At 48.2% G+C, this 17,007-nt stretch overlaps 1 protein-coding gene across 1 annotated transcript in view; it reads left to right on the top strand.

Annotated features, from left to right (window-relative positions):
- AGBL4 (AGBL carboxypeptidase 4) overlaps positions 1-17,007 on the top strand; it is a 1,259,489-nt gene that overhangs the window by 1,201,371 nt on the left and 41,111 nt on the right. The window contains exon 10 of the mRNA XM_069540446.1: positions 164-326. Within this exon, the coding sequence (XP_069396547.1) occupies positions 164-326 (163 nt within the window). The remainder of the gene's footprint in view (positions 1-163; positions 327-17,007) is intronic.

Here is a 17,007-nt window from a genome sequence, read left to right as displayed (position 1 = left end):
TAATTGTTTGTCTATTTAATCCATCCTTACAATAATCTTGCAAAGTGGGAGTCACATCCCACTTTTCAGATGAGGAAGCTGAGATCCAGAGGTGCTCGCTCAAGGTCCCATACCCAGCAGGTGTCCAGCCCTGATTCTCTCCTCCCTTCTTTGTCTCTCACAGTCCAGCACGTCCTTTAACCGAGATGCCGTGAAAGCAGGAACTGGCCGTCGCTTCCTCGGTGGGCTGCTGGACCACACTTCGTATTGCTACACCCTCGAGGTTTCCTTCTACAGCTACATCATCGGTGGCACCACGGCCGCTGTGCCCTACACGGAGGAAGCCTGTATCCTTCGCAGGTCCCCCCCACCCCCCAGCCCTGGGCCAGCTCGCATCCAGCTGAAAGTACCCAAGTCTGCCAGGATTTACCAAGCAGGTCAGGAATTTGGTCTCCAACTCAGGTGAGGGCTGAGACTCTGGGGTGAGGATGGACATGACTGGTTCTGCTGGTGTCATCTCTGGATTGTCCTGTTTGCTCTCTGCCCTCCTAAAGGACACCCCCCTCCATCTGCCTGTGCTATGCCTCAAGTCTTCCTCGGGCGCTTGGACCCATGGCCGTCCCATACCTGTGTTGCTCCCCTCTCTCTCTCTCCCCTCTGTCCCCTCACAAAGGAGTGAGTCTTCCATCGTCTAAAGTATGTAAGTACACAGGCCAGATGCTCATCCCGGGGCTGCTAAGGAAGACTTTGACAGTCTTGGCCCCTCCTTCTCACCCTGAACATGTCTCTCTCTCTCTCTTTCTCTTTTTTTTTTTAAATTTTTTATTGGAGTAGAGTTGATTTACATTAGTGTGCCAATCTCTGCTGTACAGCAAAGTGACTCAGTTATACACACACATACATTCTTTTTTTAATATTCCTTTTCATTATGGTTTATCCCAGGAGATTGGATAGAGTTCCCCATGCTCTACAGTAGGACCTTGTTGTTTATCCATTCAACATGTAATAGTTCACGTCTATTAACCCCAAACTCCCAGTCCATCCCTCTCCTTCCCCCACTCCCTCTTATCAACTATACGTCTGGTCTATAGACCAGACGTCCATCTCTCTGTGCTTATGCCCCCGCCCTTTGTCTTCCCTCTGTGCGCACGTTCCCTTTCGCTTGTCTGTACCCGCCTTGTCCCCTCTACTTTTATTTATTTATTTATTTATTCATTTATTTATTTTTGGCTGCGTTAGGTCTTCGTTGCTGCGCGTGGGCTTTCTCTAGTTGCGGCGAGTGGGGACTACTCTTCGCAGCGGTGAGCAGGCTTCTCATTGCGGTGGCTTTTCTTTGCTGCGGAGCATGGGCTCTAGGTGCATGGATTTCCATAGTTGTGGCATGCAGCCTCAGTAGTTGTGGCTCACGGGCTCTAGAGCACAGGTTCAGTAGTTGCAGCGCATGGGCTTAGTTGCTCTGCGACATGTGGGATCTTCCCGGACCAGGGCTCGAAACCGTGTGTCCTGCATTGGCAGGCGGATTCTTAACCACTGTGCCACCAGGGAAGTCCCCATCCCCCTCTCCTTCTGTCTGTCCCTCCAACTCTCGCCTTGTGTTTTTCTCTCCTTACTTCATGTGATGTGTTCCTCCCTCTCCTCCTCCATCTTCTCTCCTTTCCCCACCGTCCTTTCCTCTCTGTCTCCCCTTAGCCTCCCTCCATCTTCCCTGCCTTCCTGCTCGTCCTCTGTGCATCTTTCTCTCTGCCTTTGCATTTCCTTTGCCAACTCGCTTTTCCTCTTGGCTTCCTCATAAAATGTCCCCGAAAACCCCCAAGCCTGTCATGATGAAATTAGAGGTCGCTTTCTAGCTTGCTTGATTTTTTTAGGGATTATTTAGTAATTCTAGTTTCCTGAGTATTGATTTCCATTTCAAGGTCAGTACATAAGGGTTGTGACAGATTGTGACAGTTTCTGCTTTTCTTTACTTTTTGTTTTTGGACTGACCCCTTTCTCCTTTCTGAACACTTAGCTTTCTCAGAGAAAGAATTATAGTTGATGGAAAAGAAAGGGAAAGGATAATATTAACTCTCTATATACAAACTCTCTCTCCCCAGAAGTGCAAGTGCTCCTTTCAGCCTTGATTGAACCCTTGGGGAGTGTTTGTGGAGTTCTTACCACACTCTGTGCAGGAAAACTTCCTTTCTGGTCGAGACATGACTTAGCACTAGTCCACCCTCGTGGTTGCACGAGGGTTGCACCCTCGTGGCTCTGGAGGGTCCAGTAACCTAGCTGGGGACATGGGGGCAGGGTGATGGCCTCAGAGGGAGGGACGTGCAGTAGGCAGACGAGGTGTTAGACCAGTGTTCCAGATCCAGTACCTCACTGGAGAGACTGTGGTAAGAACTGAGGGAGAGTCCCCCCGCCGCCCAGTCACCAAGACCGGGACAGTCACCTTGAAGTCTGCTTTAGTAACTACCTGGCTCACCGGTCAATGGAGTAGGCTCTGCTCTGCAGCAGAGGACCCTTGGTTTCCAAAGTCCTGGCCATCTCTATGTGCCACACTGCCCCCATACACACACACACACACACACACACACACACACACACACACGATGGTGTGCGGCCCATTGCTTCCCCAGGATCCGCTAACTCCTGTGCTCCACGCATACGCACATTCTGTGCTGCCCCTGCCTAGCTTGCCCCTGATGTGGTGGCAAAGGGGACAGAGGGAGTTGTCTGAAAGAAGAGTCTGAGCATGCGCACCAAAGGTATCCCACATGTGAGCCTTATCTCAGTGAGATAAGGGTCCCACCAGGTGTGGCCTGCACTTAGTTTGTGGCTGATTTCTGATGTCCAGTTTGATGGGTTCTCCTACCCTATCTCAGCACCTCCAACATGCTTTTGTGTTAGAAGCAAATGTTTCTCTCAGTGGAAGGCCCCTCCCTTGACCCAGGCCCAGGGTTTCCTCCCCTCAACACCCAATCCTCATTCATCAAAAGTAAGTACACCATTAGCACATGCCAGGTATCCTACTAGGCACTGGGGTAAAATATTGACCAAGAAGCCATGGTCCCTGACTCACAGAGCTTTTGGTCTATCTGAGGAGCCGGAAAAGGAAAGAGGCAGTTATAATCTGTGGGGTAAGTTCTGTGGTGGAGGAATTCCAGAGAGCCATGGGAAATGTTCATTTAAATATATATATTGAGTGTCTGCCATAAGCCAGGTGAAGCTCTAGGCACAGGGGATGTGTAGCAGGGAACATACTGAAGACAAAAATGTCTGCATATGGGGATAGGAGGAGACTCAAACACAGTTTCGGGAAGTCAGGGAAGGCTTCCCGGCGGAAGAGACATCTAAGCTGAGTTTTTAAGACTGAGTAGAAATTAGGCAGATTGCTTGGGGTGGGTCGTTGTAGGAAGGGCATTGCAGACAGAAAGGGGAGGAAGGAAGGTGGACTGTTGGAGCTGTAAGGGGTCGGGTATGGCTGAAGGACTTCAGATGCAGGAGATGAGACCAAAATGGCAGCCTGTTAGGAATTTAAATGGTAAGGACTGTGAAGAGCAGTAGAAGGGCTTTAAAGAGCAGTGGGAGGCCCCTCTGGCTGCACTGGGAAGGTTAGATTGGAGGGGCCAAGGCTGTAGACAGAGACACACTAGGAGGCCGTTATGACAATCCAGGTGGGAAATGACTCAAGCCTAGACTCGGGTGGTGCTGTGGAATATTTAGAATGTGGCACTGAGAAGACTTGGGAAGTTATTGGTTGGGGATGTCGGTGGGGACCAGAAGCCAGCGTTTGGAAGGGGTTAAGGGTGATGGGTAGCGAGGCTGTGCAGGAGCTGAACAGGCCGCGGTGCTGTTGGGTCACCCCACCTTATCTGTCATCTAGGGGACAAGAAGAGGAATCTGGAGTTTCTCCAGAGAAGTGCAGGCCAGTTCAACACACATGAGTGTGATTTAACCTGGTTCTTGTTTGAAATGCATTTAAAAAAAAAAAAAAAAAAACAGAGGGAGACTTCAGGCAGACAGATTGTGATCTTTGTTGGCTGCTGGCTCTGTGTCCCAATCAGAAAAAGAAATTACATGGTCTGATAGGAATGGCAATATGGTCTGGGAGGAAGCGTCCTCTAGACTGGGAGTCAGGAGACCTGGATCTGATGACAGCACCAACATCATCCCACCCTTCGGCAATCCTCCAGCCGCCCTGAGGTAAGCTTCATCACCCTCACAAAGGCAACCAAGAACCTTCCTGCTTTCTTAACCCCTGCTATGGGAATAATATTCATGAAAAGAGAGCAGACTTTCAATTGAGACAGATCTGGATTTGAATCCAGGCTCAGCCATTTACAGGATGTGTCACCACGGGCAAGTTATATAGCCTCACTGTGTCTCAGTGTCCTTGTCTGTAAGAGGAGGACCTAGTAACGCTCAACCTCACTGAGTTGCAAGGAGGTTAAATGAAATAATATATATGAGTGTGCACCGTAAGCTTTAAATATTAAGCGACTATTGGTTAAAACATCGAAAAGGTTTACGTGACTATGAATGAGGACCCGCATTTATGTTAAAGAAGGTTGTCAGGGCTGTGAGAGCAGAAGACCAGGGGCTGTGTTGGTAGGGTACGCGGGGCAAAAGGCCTTGGTGGGATCACCGTAACGGAGGACCTGGACCTCAGAACGCCATGTGGTTCACACAGCGAGTGGGTATGTGCAGTTCCCATGGTGAGGGGTTTTAATTCTGTCATCCAGAGTATGCCCTTCCCAGCATCAGGGTGCATGAAGGCCACATTAGCTATCCAGAGGGTGCTGGGTGAGAGGAAGACCAGAGAAGAGCTAGGGGAGGTGGAGAATCCTGAGGGGTATTTCACCAAGGCCCACAGTAGTGTCCACCTCCTTACCTTCCAGAACATATGTATCTGTCGGTTTAATTTTTCTCCCTGGAAAAGCAGCAGCTAAACATTACCAGGGTCTTGCTCTCTGGCTCTCCTCCCCACTACATCAGGGTCATATAGCCATAGACACTGATGCTTCCCTAGCTGTGTGACCTTGGGCTGGTTATCTCACCACTCTGAGCCCGTTCCCCCATTTGTAAAATAAAAATAATAATACTCACTTTGGGTGAGGCTTATTGGGGTAGCGAAAAGATGCAATAGATCTCCAATCCCCTTGCGCTGCCTGGCACCTGATAGGAACTCAACAAATGTTCCTCTGTCACCACTTTTCTCATCTCCATGCAGACTGCATGACTTTCCTTCCACTGGTTGAATCTTCAACCCGATGATCTGTCTTTGAATCCAGCAACCGGGGGTTTGAATCCTGATTCCATCACCATTACTGGGTAGCCTCAAGCAGGCCCTGTCCCTTCTCTTAGGCTCAGTGTCTGATACTTCCTACCTGTCAGAGCTGCACAATGAAACTACGTGTGGACTTGTCTGTATTCTGGTTCCTTCCAGCTCTAATATTCTAAGATTTTTCTGATTCTAAAATTTAAAATTTAATAATTCCCTGTTTAGATGAATTTATGATATCAAGAATCCACAGTTATGTTATGTCTGAGTCTTAAGACTGAGTGACCCCATGAGCATGAGTTTCAGTCCAGTAGGGAAAATCAGCACAGAAGTGTCCTGGACAACTGATCAAGCCAAGACGATAGCTATTTTCATTCTTTTAGTTAAAGGGTTCTTAATCGAGGGCTTTATGGATGGGCTTCAAGAAGAGCCTATGAACTGTCTAAAATTTATGCAAAACTGTGAGTACAAATGTGGAGTTCATTTTCTGGGAGGAAGACTTCTAACTTTCAACAGAATCTAAATGAAGCCATCCTCAGAGGCTGCTGCCCTGGCTGGTGGTCTCTGTTCAGGTTGTAGCAAGAATACAGCTCTGGTCAGAGGCGTGGGTGTGAGTTCCGCTTTCTGTCATTCTAGCTGAGGACCCTAACTCAGTTATTTAACCTCAGTTTCTTCATCAGGAAAGTGCAGATAATGATTATGTACTTCACAGTGTTGTTTGGAGGGTTACGTGAGAGAAAGCGGATAAATGACTGGGCATATACTCAGTGCCATTAAATATTAGCTCCCTTGCCTTTCCTTCCTGTGGTTTGTTGTTTCTGTTTTTGTTGTGAAATGATAAATTCCTGAGAATTTTGGACCATTCTTCAGAAACCTTATTTACATTTTACTGGCCTGCCAAGTAATAAATATGCTCTGTTCAAACAATTTTTTAAAAAAAAAGAGAGAGAGAGAGAAAGGCTAAACTGGAATCATAAAATAACCCAGAGTTTCTCTGGCCTTTGTTTATGGTCTGGTTACAAGCCAAAAGGAAATAGCTCTTTGACATAATGGATGAGAAAAACATTGGAAACACAGACCTTGGGCCCTAAGCAGACTGATTTCCACACACACTTATAGCTGTGGACACCTTGAAATCAGAAAATGCTGTCTCTAGGAGAAGGGAACGGCTGCTGTAGCCAAGACGAAATGCAGAGCTTTAGAACTCAGTTAGTTATCTTGGTCTCGATTCAGAGCCCACTACGTGCCTTGTACTGAGTCCTCTGAAACATACAGCAGACATTGAAGATACCATTTATATACTCATCCATCCCACAAAACTCGCTAGACACTAGAAATAGGCAGATGAATAAGGCATGGTTCCTGCCTTCAAGAAGGAGACAGTTTTGAGAGGAGGGAAAAAGGTAGAGACAGCAGCACAGAGGGATAAACGATCAGGCAGAGGGAAGCTCTGCTGGTTGGGGATGCACATGGGAGCCATCTAACCCTGAAGAAGCGGTGAAGAAGGAGAAGGAAGGAGGACTTCCTGGAGGAGGAGTAACTAGGGCTCAGGCCTCCAGGGTGGATGGGATGCAGGCAGCAGAAGCAGGGTAGAGCCACCTTCCTGGTAGAAGGAGACATACAGGAGAAAGCCCAGATGCCAGAGAGAGGATGTGCCTCCAAAGTATTGGAAGGAAGTTGGAGTTGGGCCAGAAACAGTAGGTGATAAATAAACATAGGCAGAACCAGACCACGAATAGAAGGAGAAAGATTTGTGAGCTATGTAACAGGTACATTAAACAAGAAACAGCGTACAATTATAAAATATGTTTTGTCTCCCATTGACCCTGCCCATAGATGCGTATAGATTCTACATCTAGATCTAGAGATATAAAAGCTCTTACAAACCCCAAGACTTTCTAATCACTCTCGGGAAATTAAAAGTTTTCTAATTAATTCTGGTCACCAAACAGTCTCAGTTCAGCAATGACTGTGTCTCGTCCAATCAAAGCCATTGAACCTCTTCAAAGTAAAACCTTCCACATCCTCTAGCTCAGGCCTGTCTCAGACAGGCTGCTCGAGGTGACTCCTGTTTCCCCGACTTCATTTTCAGCCCTTTCCCCCATCTGGCTAACCCTAGATATTTACCCCTCCAAGGCAGAGCAGCATGAGGGACAGGAGGAAAGTGTAGGAAAGGTCTTGGGTGACTGGTACTCCCTGAGAAGGCCTGGCAGTCCCTTGTGGGCCTCCTCAGACACACCTGCCCCGGGGCTGGAGAGCGCTGATGTGGGCAAGTGCATGAGCTCAGGCCGATTGTTCATGGGTCCTACCTGAGTCCACGGTGATCTGGGGTTCACCTCCGTTAGGGCACTGCACCCTCCGGTGGCCCTCTTGTCTGACGGAGAGCTAAAGTTTGCAAATCTGGTTTTCTGGTTTCCTTTTGCAAGTGCTGCCTGGTAGTTTCCTACCTCACTTTGCAATGTGGTATCTACAGACTTGGGATCTCAGCAAAACCAAGACTAAGAACAGTTCCATCTTAATAACGTGTTCTATTATCTAACTGGTAGAATTGACTATTTTAGGTGATGGCTTGGGTGTGGAGGTAAAGGAAGAAGTCAAGGAAGATGCCCAGTTTCTCAACTTGAACAACATGGCGGACGGTGGCGCCAATCACTTAAACACAACTATTGGAGAAAGGGGTTGGAGAGGGGGATATTCTGAGCTCTGTTTGGGATGTGTTAAGTGTAGGGGGCTCATGTGACATACAAATGGAGAAGTTTGGTAGGCAGATGGTTCTATGGGCCAGAATTTCTGGGAAGAGACCTGGGCTTCAGACAGACTCTTCCACAAGCTACTGTAGAGTCATAAGGAAGGAAGGGATTTTCTTGGTGTGCACCGTCAAGGTGGGCTTTCCCTTGAGTTGGTGAAAAGAATGCTGGGCTGGGAATCAAGATCCCAGTTCTGGAACAGTCTTCTGCCCTCCCCCCCTCATAAAGCTGTGTGACCTTGGTTAAATCATTTTACTTCTCTGGCTAAAGCCTGGTACTAGGTAGACCCTCAGTGAATGTGAATGAATGAAGGAATGAATGAAGTGGAAGGAAGCTTCACCTGCATCTGCTAGTTGGCTCACTAATAGGACAGTGAGTGTGAATATGTGTGTGTGCTGTGGTGGTTATCAGGTGGAGGGGAGTACTGCCTGGGTTTTCTTTCTTGGGGAGGAAGCTTCACTTTTTATACAGAAGAGTAGGAAGCAGTCAGGTCTGACCTGTTGGGTGGCAAGGAAAGATACCCAGGTACTTCCCAGTTCCTACTTGTGATGGCCAAGGTCAAGCCTTTGTTAAGATTCATAAACAAAATAATGCTTTGCAAAGAGGGCTTTGGGAACAGACGACTAAACGGGACTGAAGCCGGTTAGAATCTTTTTTCTCCTCCACGCAGACATGGACTAGAATTTGGTCTGTAAATACAAATGCTTACTAAATGGCTGAATGACTGGCTGAATGAATGAATGATTAATAGTAGTAGTAATAATGGTAAAAATAATAATGTTGAGATGTGCTTCATGAGGTGGGATGTGCTTCCTGCATTACAGGATTGGCTTTGCCTCCAGCTTGCCATGTAGGTTTGGGGAGTTCCTTTCTCTTTGGGTCCAAATTGTCCTATCTTTCGATTAGAAGATGAAATGATATGATCTCCAAGTTTATTTCCAAATCATTAGGTAGATAGATAGACAGATAGATAGATAGATGGATATAGAAAGAATCATTTGATTTTTGGCCTTTGAGATAAGTACCTTTTTTAAAAAAATCTTTATTGGAGTATAATTGCTTTACATTGTTGTGTTAGTTTCTGCTGTATAACAGAGTGAATCCGCTATATATATATATATATATATATATATATATATATATATATATATATATATATATATATATATATCCCCATATCCCCTCTCTCTTGCATCTCCCTCCCACCCTCCCTAGCCCAGCCCTCTAGGTGGACACAAAGCACTGAGCTGATCTCCCTGAGCTATGCGGCTGCTTCCCACTAGCTATCTATTTTACGTTTGGTAGTGTATATATGTCCATGCCACTCTCTCACTTTGTCCCACCTTACCCTTCCCCCTTCCCACGTCCTCAAGTCCATTCTTTACGTCTGTGTCTTTATTCCTGTCCTGCCCCTAGGTCCTTCAGAAGCTTTTTTTTTTTTCTTAGATTCCATATATATGTGTTAGCGTACAGTATTTGTTTTTCTCTTTCTGACTTACTTCACTCTGTAGGACAGTCTCTAGGTCCATCCACCTCACTACAAATTATTCAATTTTGTTTCTTTTTATGACTGAGTAATATTCCATTGTATATATGTGCCACATCTTCTTTATCCATTCATCTGTCAATGGGCACTTAGGTTGCTTCCATGTCCTGGCTATTGTAAATAGAGCTGCAATGAACATTTTGGTACATGACTCTTTTTGAATTATGGTTTTCTCAGGGTATATGCCCAGTAGTGGGATTGCTGGTCATATGGTAGTTCTATTTTTAGTTTTTTAAGAAACGTCCATACTGTTCTCCATAGTGGCTGTATCAATTTACATTCCCACCAACAGTGCAAGAGAGGTCCCTTTTCTCCACACCCCCTCCAGCATTATTTGTAGATTTTTTGATGATGGCCATTCTGATGGTGTGAGGTGATACCTCATTGTAGTTCTGATTTGCATTTCTCTTAATAACTAGTGATGTTGAGCATCCTTTCATGTGTTTGTTGGCAATCTGTATATCTTCTTTGGAGAAATGTCTTTTTAGGTCTTCTGCCCATTTTTGGATTGGGTTGTTTGTTTTTTTGATATTGAGCTGCATGAGCTGCTTGTATATTTTGGAGATTAAACCTTTGTCAGTTGCTTTGTTTGCAAATATTTTCTCCCATTCTGAGGGTTGTGTTTTCGTCTTATGTGTTCCTTTGCTGTGCAAAAGCTTTGAAGTTTCATTAGGTCCCATTTGTTTATTTTTGTTTTTATTTCCATTTCTCTAGGAGGTGGGTCAAAAAAGATCTTGCTTTGATTTACGTCATAAAGTGTTCTGCCTATGTTTTCCTCTAAGAGTTTTATAGTGTCTGGCCTGACATTTACGTCTCTAATCCATTTTGAGTTTATTTTTGTGTGTGGTGTTAGGGAGTGTTCTAATTTCATTCTTTTACATGTAGCTGTCCAGTTTTCCCAGCACCACTTATTGAAGAGGCTGTCTTTTCTCCATTGTATATTCTTGCCTCCTTTTCAAAGATAAGGTGACCACGTGTGCTTGGGTTTATGAGATAAGTACCTTTTACATATAGGGAAATTCAAGCCCAAAAAAGTCAAATAACATGCCCCGGGCTGCTCTCTCAATTCTGCCTGGTGGGCTTTGTCTTACTTTCCTCCCTGCTCTACAGTTGGCCCAGTTTCCCTTCCTTTCCTGTAGGACAAAACCCCACAGAGGTTGGGACCCACCAGCCAGCTCTTGCCCATCCTATAGCCCCACTCTCTGTAACCCCTGCCCCCAGTCTTGACATGTTTGTAGTCTCTGATCACCCAGACGTCCTGCCACCCAGACCCTGTCTCTGTGGTACCCCAGCTCAGCTGCCTTGCTCTTTGTGAGCCCTGCCTTGGCCCTCCCATTTCCCACCTCCAGATCAAAGTGCACCTTCTACCCAGGTCTGGAAAACCAAAACGTCATTACCTTCCCGCAGCCTCCCTCATCCCCCCAAAATGAGGTTTCTAAGGGTTTTATCTGCTATTGTCAAGTTTATAGCCAAAATTCGAAATGCTGTTAATATTACTGACAGCAGAGAGGTACAAATTACAAAGTTGTAAAGTTATTTTATGGTGCTAACCATCCGCCTTCACTAGCAGCGCTGCAAGGCTCCATGGAAACCACGTTGCTGATAAAAATAGTTGATATTGTCTCAGGATCATGGCTGTTCGCTGACAGTCAGAGAAATTCCAGCTGCTTCTTCAGAAATTTGAACCTGTTTGTTTATATTCAAGTTCACTTGCACACTTATATACACACTTACTTGTGTTTCTATTATCTTACTGTACAAATGTGGGGAGAGGCCCCAAAGTAGCAGAACTTTACCCCAAGTCTGTTCCAACCAGTTGCAGATTTGGGTCTCTGAGCAACCCCAAGGACACTGAGAGGGACTGTCTGCCACATTGTAGGTGTTTAATAAGTAAGTGTGGAATGGATGAATGCCTGGAACACTTGAAGGACTCAGGCAATATTGAGAACAAAGGTATTGAAAATTTCTGTCTTTACAGTAAACAAATAAAACCAAAGCAACTTTGGAAGCACTGCTTTGGGGGAACAAGGTCTCCTATGTGGTAAGTTGCCTTAGGCATCTTTGTTGACACTATAAAACTCCACGTTAGCCCACAAGGCAAATGCATCAACCCGCACAGCCACCACACACTGTTCCCATGCCGGAATTGATGCCGACTGGCTGCATTAACAGAGGCCAATGTTGCGAGCAAGGAGGTGCTGGCCTTTCTTTGCCTTGTGGTGTCATCGACCCCTGGAGCCCTGGGTTCATTGCTGCCTACCCCCCACCTATGCAGGCCATTGAGAAAATGGTGCATGGCCTCTGAAGACCTAGGATGGGAGGGGAAGATAAAACTAGATTTACCACGTGTCCAGGTTTGCCTGGGACTGAGGGGTTTCCTGGGACAGGGGACTTGCGGTGCTAAACCCAGGACAGTCCTGGGTAAAGCAGGATGGTTTGTTACCCTACCCAACACTGTCGCCTGTGAGGAACTGGCCAAGGAATCGGGGGTATTCTCCTTAGAAAGAAAACATCTGGACTCTTTGCTTTGGTCAATTTCTAAAGAGTCATCATGCAGCAGAGGGCATAGATCTGTTCTATGTGGCTCTAGAGGTCAGAACGAGAGCCAGTGGAGGCAGCTCCAGCTTGAACCTCTACGTGGGGGAGAACGGAGACCACACTTACTGAGCACTTATTATGCGCCAGGACCTGGCCTGGCTTCTGGGGGTGCAGCGATGGGTGGTAACAGCGTCTGCCTGGAGAAGTTCCCGTGCGGTGGGCGGACAGGTGAGCGAGTGGCTGCAGCACAGTGTTGTGACAGTGGGGGCACAGAGGGTGGTGAGAAGCAGCACCGACCTGGAAGGGGCTTGCAGGCCAGGCAGGGAGGGCAGCGTGTGCAGAGTCTGCAGCCCTGAGAGAGCTGCTTCCCTCCTTTGGGCAAGTCAGGGGCTTGGGGTGCAAGTTGGGGAGTGAGAGTCAGTGAGGCTGGAGAGGTCTGTGGGAGCCAGTTGGTGAAGGACTGATGATCTGCTGGCAAACCAGCGCTGCAGGGAGAGCATCGTGGCAGCGGGGAGGCCAGGGGGACGGTCAGGGGAGATAGGAGCGGGCAGCGGATAGATGGGTACCGCCTCACCCAGTTACACTCCTCTGCTCTGCCTTCTTCCCGCTCCTTTCATCTTTAAAAGGATGTGCTCCCTGGACACTGGCTCTGAAATTAAGTCGAAGGTCCCCCTTTTCCTGATTTCCGGAGGGAACCAATAATTCCAGTTTCTCAGATCGTCACATCTGACCAGAGGTTTGGGGCTATCTTTTTTTTTTTTTTTTTTGCCATACGCGGGCCTCTCACTGTTGTGGCCTCTCCCGTTGCGGAGCACAGGCTCCGGACGTGCAGGCTCAGCGGCCATGGCTCACGGGCCTAGTCGCTCCACGGCATGTGGGATCTTCCCGGACCGGGGCATGAACCCACGTCCCCTGCATCGGCAGGCGAACTCTCAACCACTGCGCCACCAGGGAAGCGGTTTGGGGCTATCTTATTGGCATTGTTGTGAGGTGGACAGTGTTCTGATGTGAGACTCTTGAGCCCTGGACTTTGTTCATCCGGTTTTGGCCACTGACTTGCTGTGGGCGTGATGCTCAGCAAATCTCTAGTCTTCCCTGGATCCCACTTTCCCATCTGTGAAATGGTGGGTTTGGACAAAGGGCCTCCATCCTCCAGGCCTCATTCAAAGGGCCTATTGAGCTTGGGTCTAACTCGCGTTTATTGAACATCTATGTACTGGGCACAGTCATCCCTAGGATTTTGTTAACCCCCTGTGGGCACAGCCCAGGTGCCACAGGTCCACCAACCCTCCCTTTCTTCCAGAAAGATCTGGAGCCAGCACCTCAAATCTCACTTCCCAAGCAGCAGGCTGCATGCCCGGTGGGACACGCTGTCTGTCTGGGGTTTCTTATCCGTCAGTATTTTCCTCAAGATGATAAATGTCCTGCCAAGAAGAGGAGGCAGCTGCCAGCCCTGTCCGAGGCGAGGGCCCTTAGCTGAAGCTGTGGCCGTGCCTGGCGTGTTGATGTGTCTGGAGAGGCAGGAGGTGGGAGTTGTGACCGGGAGGATGAAAAATGGAACCTGGAAGGAGCAGGAGGTCAGGACCACTGCTCTCGGTCTGAGGACATTTTGCCATGAGTCAGTGGAGACAGGAGAGGAGACAGAGGATGCTTGGATTTCCGTTCAAAGCAAAATATATTTATGATACTTACAGAGCTCCTACAGGATGCTGAGCCCTGAATGGGCCATCAGGAAGTGAACAGCCCTTATGGGTGTATAAAGTACATTCAGAGCCATCATCTTGTTTGATTCCCCCCAGCAGTCTAAGAGATGAGTATTATTATCTATCTTCATAAACGGGGAGGGGGCGGTGCATGTTGTCCCTGAGTGTCTGTCCTTAGCCACAACCAGTTCCCGGCTCCAAAAGTGCAGAAACAGTCGAATAGAGGAAGCCTGCTCAGGTGACAGCTTGTAGATGGTGGAGCAGTCCCCTCCCAGAAGCTTGGATTTGTTTCTTCCTTTACCAAGTCCAAATCTCAGTGCCCTACTAGAGGACAGTTTCTTTGAAGAAACCAGCCAGACGGTTGAGCTAATTATAGCTGAGATGTAACTAAGAGATGCCATTGTTTGACAAGAGGAGGAAAAGAGCTTGGTGTTTGGAGCCAGGCTGACCTGGGTACAGATCTTGGCTCTGCTGTTTACTAGTTGTGTGACCTTGGGCAAGAGACCTAAGCTCTCTGAGCCCGACTTTGCCTATCTATAACAGTGATGATTATGCTACTTACCTCATAGGGTTGTTTCAAGTAGACAGAAACATAAAAAAAAAATCTCAGGTGCCTAATAAATTACCTGGAACATGGTAGGCACTCAATAAATAATAATATTATTACTGTTTCTGGTCAAGTACTGAATTGGGTGAAATCTAAGTAATAAGTATCTGGACCATCAGGAATCAGTGATATCAGTGCAGGCTGGAGGTTTCATGGAAATTTCCATGAAGCGTTCTTAAGATTCTAAAGGGGTTCCTAAGATTCTTAAATAGCATCAATCCTTTTCAAAGCGTGTTTGGATTTCTCAGCTATCCCAGTAGAGTCAGACTCCGTCATCTGGATTCATGTGCCTGGTTTAGAACTTCTCATCAGGACAAAGTTGTCTATGGTCAAGATGTGGGACTGAGACCAAGACTCAGGGTGTGACAAGGTTAGGTATTTGGTGCTCAGAGACAATATATGTAAGCACTCCTTAATCCTGGTGTTGAGGAAACAGTAACATGCTTAAGTTCTCCTTAGGGAAGTTACAGACGGGAGAGTGCCGTGACTTTTATTTTTTTTAATGTGATCACAAACAAGTGACACCCCACCTCAGTGCCCTGGTGTCGCCCTCTCCCTGCCGCTGCCCACCTTGTGAATGCTTGTGCAGATCAGATGGCAGAGTATTTAAGAAATGGTTTTGAAAATTAGTCTTCCCTGTACTCAAGGAAGCGATGATTCTTGATGAAGGGGAGGAGGGGGGCCCATGGGGAGAAGTTGGAGGGACACTGCCCTTCAGGACAGAAATGTGGAATAGAGTAGGGGCGGGGCGGGGCAGGGCCAAAGGAGGCACTGGGCTGGGACAAAGGCAGCCAAGGGGGACCCAGACCAGGTCATGGCCCATCCTGTGTCTGCAGGGATGTGCACAGGATCCTGGCTCCACTGAGAGCTGGTAACCCACAGACCTGAGCCGGAGGCTCGCCTCTCCTCCCCTCCCCTCCCTCCGCCTCTCATCTGCCTGCCTGGCGGTGACCACCGGCTGCGGCTCCAGCTCCGTTGCTGTTGTCTAGGGTTGAGGTGCCCTCTCCTGGCCCCCAGGGTGCATGGCTGCCTTTGAGAGTCTGGCTTCATCCCGCAGAGGGTTGGGAAGCCGCCAAGTCCTTTGTCTGGGCTGGGAGGAGGGAGGGACACATCCACTCACCTCTCCCAGTTTTCTCCCTGCATGGGCATCCCCCCTCCCGACTATTTCTTCCCTCTCCCCTCTGTCTCTGTCTCTCTCTCCTCTTCCCCACCAGTCTTCTCTGTCAGTCTATTGGACTCTGTCTCTCAGACAGACACACACACTCACACAGTGTCTAGTGTGCCCTCCTTCGCCTCCACCTGCTGTCTTCTCGTTCCCCGCAGCCTCCTGTCTCCCCTCTCCTGTCCTCCACTTTTCCTTTCTCTCTCCTTCTTCCTCATTAGTACCCTTCCTCTCTTAAGACAAACAGGGGAAACGTTTTGCACCAAATCTGCATTGGATTCCAGTGTCCTCTGCTTACACTCTGCTGTGCAGGTGCGCAGAGCTCCAGCCCCTTAACTGGTGGTGGTGAGGACTAAAGGGGCACAGGCAGCCTCAGCACTCCTTCCCCTTCCTTCCCTGGCAGTCCCACTAGGCTTTCTATTCTTCCTCTCCTCTCCAGTCCTCCGCGCCCCCGCCCTCTTCCCCCTTCCCCTCTCCTCATACCTCAGTACAGATTCAGATTCAAATACCACTTATCGAGCTCTTCAGAAAAGCGGGGACTTGACCTTCACCTTGAAGGAGCTGTCTTTCAGGGATCACAGTCTGTCTTTTCTGCCTCCCCAAGTGGGCAGAGTGGATTTTTGACCAAGTGTGCCATCCGGGCCTGTGAACTGAGCTAAGGGACAACCAGAGGGTGTAAGGATGTCAAGGGAGTTCCTCTTCCCAGTGCGCCCTTGGTGGGAGTGCGGGGAGGAGTCATCTCCCGAGGTCCCACATGACGTCCTGGTGCATGTGTCGGTGGGCCAGTTACTTTAACGTGCTCGCCATTTGTTTACTGTGTGTGCTAGTTACAACAAAAGCCCATGCCACCCTGAAACCACACAAAGAATTTCCCGGCACTGAGCTCTTAAGGGAACGTCTCACCCAGGGCCCCATGTTGGGAGGAGTGACCTGTGGCCTCTTAAGCGTTCCTTCAGCAGATGCCAGCACCAGTGTCACGAGGTTGCCTCTCACAGTGTCCCCCGAGGAGAGCCGAGGGTACAATCCCAAACACGCTCCAGGTCGCAGCGATCTGACAGCTAGCTGGCTGCTGCACTAACACAGGCCGCGTCTTCCACACCTCCCTCGGGGAAGGTCGAATCTCTCAGCCCAGCCACAGAGAAGCCAGGACAGCCAACTGGCCCAGGCTTAGGCAAGGGCCAGGACTGGAGGTATATGAGCCGGTGTGGTTCAGTGGTTAGGAGCCTGGGGTTCTGCAGTCATACAGATCTGGTTTCAAACCTTAGCCCTGCCATTTCTGAGCCCTGCACAACTGTGGGCAAGTTGCTTCACCTCTCTGGACCCCAGACTCCTTATCCACCGAAGAGAGATAATGGTACAAACTTCCCAGGGTTTTTGTGAGGTTAAATTAGAATGTAAGTACTTAACATGCTGACTGTCTCCGAGTAAGGAATGGTAGCTCTTATTACACATTACAGTTCTG

The sequence above is a fragment of the Delphinus delphis genome, chromosome 1, assembly GCF_949987515.2.
Source record: "Delphinus delphis chromosome 1, mDelDel1.2, whole genome shotgun sequence".
In the NCBI taxonomy this organism is placed as follows: domain Eukaryota; kingdom Metazoa; phylum Chordata; class Mammalia; order Artiodactyla; family Delphinidae; genus Delphinus; species Delphinus delphis.
This window is presented reverse-complemented; position numbering and strand designations above follow the sequence as displayed.